General features: G+C 38.1%; 1 protein-coding gene across 1 annotated transcript in view; it reads right to left on the reverse strand.

The window, feature by feature from the left end:
* Window positions 1-1,162: 1,162 nt before the first annotated feature.
* Window positions 1,163-4,754, reverse strand: part of UBE2J2 (ubiquitin conjugating enzyme E2 J2) — a 13,960-nt gene continuing 10,368 nt past the window's right edge. Inside the window, exon 7 of the mRNA XM_019511824.1 lies at window positions 1,163-4,711. Coding sequence (XP_019367369.1) covers window positions 4,427-4,711 — 285 coding nt within the window. The 3' untranslated portion in view covers window positions 1,163-4,426. The remainder of the gene's footprint in view (window positions 4,712-4,754) is intronic.

Raw genomic sequence — 4,754 nt, forward strand, 5'->3', positions numbered from 1 at the left:
ATATCCTGATTGTGAAGAAAATACTATTATATAATGGAAACTGGGGCACATGACTTGCATGGAGGTCCTCTCAATTCACTAGAGTAACAGAAAGAAGCCTCTGAATCTATTATTAGAAAAATGACAAAATCTAAAAACAGTGAAAAGAAGCTGAGCAAGTAAATGACAGGATATTATTATCCTATTTTACACTATGCCAAGTCCATCAGTCGAAATATCCATCTGCTTTTGGTTCAGAAGAGAATATCAGAATTATGATGCGTTTATCAGAGTGTAACAGTGATCAGGGGCTACTGAATTCAGTCTTAAACCTTTACCTCTCCCTGCCTCAAAGGAAATCAAATCAGGACGCACTCTTATTTATGAGGACAGCTGATGAAGGTTTCTACTCGCTTCTCAGACCAAAAGGACAGAGGTATATTTGGTTGGGTGCTGCACTCCAATCACAGCAGCAGCTGTGTTGCAGTGATTAAATGACATTGATGGATTAGTTCGTAGCACAGCCAAGACCCCTTCAGGCAGAATGGGTCTCAAGTTATTTTCCAAACTTGGAGAGTACACTTTTTTTTTTTTTAACCAGTCTAAGGACTTACCTGAAAAAGAGAAGCACAAAGCTGAAACGCTGCCATTTCTCCACTGCCTAGTGTAAATGAGACTTCTTTCCTCGCACACCCTGTACAAGGCCAATTGCACTGGGGGCACTCGAAGATGAAGCTGCCAGTGCTGGCTTGTGCAATTGGTATTTAAGTACCTATTAGATGCATCTCAGGGAGGAAGGAGAGTAGTAACAAGTGAACCATTTGAGAGCCCAACTATGCCCACAACTTGACAGAAGGTAAGTCACTCAGCTACAGTAGCTGTTAATCATTTTGAATTCTGTTTTCTGGTAGTGTACCTCAACAGCCTGTATGGAAACAATCTCCATTTTAAAGCCCTGCCATATAATTTTTAAATTCTTTGCTTCTTGAAAAGTAACCATTTAAAAGAAACTAAGCTTTGATGCTATATTTGGATTGGAGCTGTTATTGTCACTACCTATTTCTTCAGTAACACCAGGCTTCTGTCTCCGTACATTCTGTCCATCCCACCGTTCCAGCTTAGGACTTCTCCCAAAAATCCCTTTCCCAGAAACTGGTCTCATAGAAAATATGCATTCTACCACGAGTTTTATTTTTCCTTTTATTATGAATGGATAACTTTACAGTGCAGTCATTTCTACTCCTCAAAACATGCTTAAAGTGACGTCAACTGGAGATCAGGGGAAAACATTAACTACATACAGATCCAAAAACCGTCATTCAAAAAAAAAAAAAATTTTTGTATTTTTTAGAAGGCTACAGTCAAGATGTGACGTTCCAAGCGAGTGGTAAACCCACCCCACCAGCTGTGCACGACAGTCTTACTCTATGGAAATGCAACGCGGAAGTGAAGGGCAAAGATACCAGCATAACACACTAAAGGACAGCTTTCGTTTTTATTGTGTCATCGAGATAACATACTGCCTCGGGGCGTGATATCATATTTTTGCATGGCAAAATTTATTTCATCTACTGACTTTGGTAACAAAATCAAAGATCAGAAACTGCATATTGTAATAAATGTTATTTAATAAACCTACACTGCAAGGGATAAGTACTCTGCTACCAAAGGCATAAGAGCAAAGGACATGTATAAAAAGATGGGGAGGGGGACAAGGAGGGGGCAGCAAGTCAGCTTCAGCTCCTAATTTTTCCCAAATAGCACCTGAAATCACCACCAACTCATTATCAGTCTCCAGGATGTCAAAGAGAAAAATCACTGATGGAAGACGAGCTCCGTTTCAAAAAGCAAAACAAAAAAACTCTAAATCATCAAAAAATGCAGCATATTCAGGGTTTTGTAACTAGTATCAATTTTGCGCTCCCAATTGAGGCACTTTTTTTTTTTCCTTTTAAGATACTCTGCCTTCAGATGTCCACAGCTGATTATGGGGCCAACTCCCTGCCACGCAATAAAAGTACTGTTTTGTTTTGTTTTTTTGAAAAGCAACATCCTCTTGATTTTATTAATCCTTTCACCTCAATTAGATGTATTCACAGATGGCTCAAAAGTACGATAGCCACATTTTCCTAGCCTTGGTCTTCATTCCTGAGGCCCAACAAGGTTCCATGAGAGAAGAAAAAAACCCCCATTCTGCATAGCAGGCTCCTTACATTGCTGCCTGTAGTGAATGACAATAGTAGCAAAGGCAGCATACTAAGAAGGTCTCAAGCGGGGTTTGATGATATTAAGATTTAAAGAGGCAGCTCAACCTTTGCTACAGACCTGTATGCTTTGCGGGGAGGGAAAAAAAAAACCCACAGAAAAAAAAAACAGCCCATAAAACAATCTTAAATTCTCCATCACTGCAGAAAAGACATAACACGTTTCCAAGACTGACAGAACAAAATCATTTCTAGACACAGGTACAACTGGCGCTTCTCTTAACAGGAGCAGTTTAAGCACATACAAGAGGCAAATTAAAAACCAATTATAAATAAAAGTTTGATCAAAAACAAAATTCAATTTTTTTCCAAAAAGTTTATAAATACATGTCTTAAAACAATACCTTCCCATACTCTCCCCCCCTGCCCCAACTCACATTAAGGTCTGCTTTAAGATTCCTTTAGTATGGAGCTATTTGTGTTAGTTCTGCTAATCCATACCTAGTCCAGAAAACTGATCACAGCACATATATACTGATTATCTATGCTACATGGCTCATGGGTTTACCATTATTTCCCCCCCTAATTCAATGGTTATTTCAAAGTACCAAGCAGAAGCAGAGACCAAACATCAATAACCAGTAAAGGAAAATAAAACAGCCCAGGGAAAAAAAAAACAAAAAAAAACACATTCTTAAATACATGAGGTAACATTTATTGGGCTCTTTAGAAGATTTAACAAAAAAAAAAAAAATGCAGCTCAGATTTTTACCCCGCCAACACCTATTACAGTCTTTACGATAGCATAACAACGAGCAAGTATTTCATTTGCTTGGTGACTAGAAGCCACTGCCAATTCTCAAAGGCACAGGAAGTTTGTCTCTGTGATAAGTCAAAGCTTTAGGATTAAGTCATAAGGGAAAGATAAGGTATGAGCTGTAAAAGTAACATTTCAGATTGTCAAACTACGTTAGTAGTTTTAGTGCATATTCATATAATCATAACCTCGTTACCATCCAATGGAATTTAACTGTTAGTCATCTGATGGGGCAATACCAAAACTAATGCAATAGAAACAAACAAAGGCTCTATAAAATTCAGACAAAACAAAAAGCCTCTTATGGTTAAGTTTTTTTTTGGTAACGGAGTTTGAAAATAGGGTCAAACAAGGTAAGCAGTGCTGACTGCATGCATGGAGTACAAGTCTCCTGTAGTGAGTGGGCTTTCAGAAGAATCCACTTGTCTTGTAAGAAGCCGGTTTGGTATTCAGCCTCTTTACAGCCTCGGGGTAATGCCATTTCACTTACCAAAAAACCCAAATACAAGAAATCCAGAGATGTTTCTTCTGAAAATGTAACAAATGCTTCATTCTTTGCAGACTAATTTTAAACTGAACAGTGGCACCTTGTGGTCAAAAATAAAATAGCTTGTTTCACTTAAATGACAAGAACTTCCAAAATGTAAAAACCATAATTTTTACTAAATAAATGCAAAAAACACCAAAACCAATTAATGCTTTTTGCTGGCCAACAGCCTTTAAAGGCTGGCAACTGCGCTTCCCTTTGCCCAAATCGAACTTTCTTAAATTTTACTGTGACAATTTTGAAAACACATTTAACCAACACGCTCAGTGTTCATTTCCAATTCATCTAAATCACTAGTATCAACTAGATATGCAATGATGTCCATTCTATTTTACAAAATGTACCAGCTACTTTCTGTAGCACCGATGTTCACAATAAACCAGGCCCTTCCAAAATAGTGAGGAAACTAGCATTTTACTTATTCCAAATGTATACACCCTGACCCTTTCCAATGAAAGTCTCAGCTAAGTTTTATGTAGAACATATGATATGTGTCTTCAAATATCATTTTAAAAATTGTTCAATCTCATAAAAAGCCTTATTTCCTTAAAAGGTTTTTAATTTCTGAAAAGAGAATGGATAAGTGCTATAAAAATCAAAGCACTAAAAATGCCACTTCTCATCAATAATGCTTTGACTTGCCAGTGAGCCACTACCAAACTGTAGTGAGGACAACAGGAATTGAGAGCAGAACATCTTTTTTTTTTTTTTCCTTTCTGACAAACTGCACGTGCTTCAAACTAAACCCATGAGCCAACCAGTATTTTACCTGCATCCTGGTAGCACAAATATTTATCCCAGTGTCAAAGTCTGATGCCCAAAGAGTCCCACTCATTCTGCAACTACCACTAATTTGGTCTTGGATTTCTGTAATGCTCCTCATTCTTGCGCTATGCTTCTCAGTACATACTTGACTGTGTAGGCAAAGGCTGCAAAACCAACTATAACAAACAAGTTCGCCAAAGCTCCTCCTAAGAGTCCATGGTTACGATTGGCCTGTTGGAGACCTGGATGATTGGCAGCTGCCAGTGGTACATGCCCATTAAGAAGTGGTACCCCGTTTTGACCATAGTGTGCTTCCCCATCAGGGACAACATCTGGTAGCGGGAGGGTTGGAGGTCTATTATTGAGCTCTTCTTGTGCTTTCTGTTTTTGTTTGATTTCCTGGAATGAAATTAAATATATAAATAAAAAGAACCAATGTAAA

The sequence above is a fragment of the Gavialis gangeticus genome, unplaced genomic scaffold, assembly GCF_001723915.1.
Source record: "Gavialis gangeticus isolate Ggan-Ray unplaced genomic scaffold, GavGan_comp1, whole genome shotgun sequence".
Taxonomy (NCBI): Eukaryota; Metazoa; Chordata; order Crocodylia; family Gavialidae; genus Gavialis; species Gavialis gangeticus.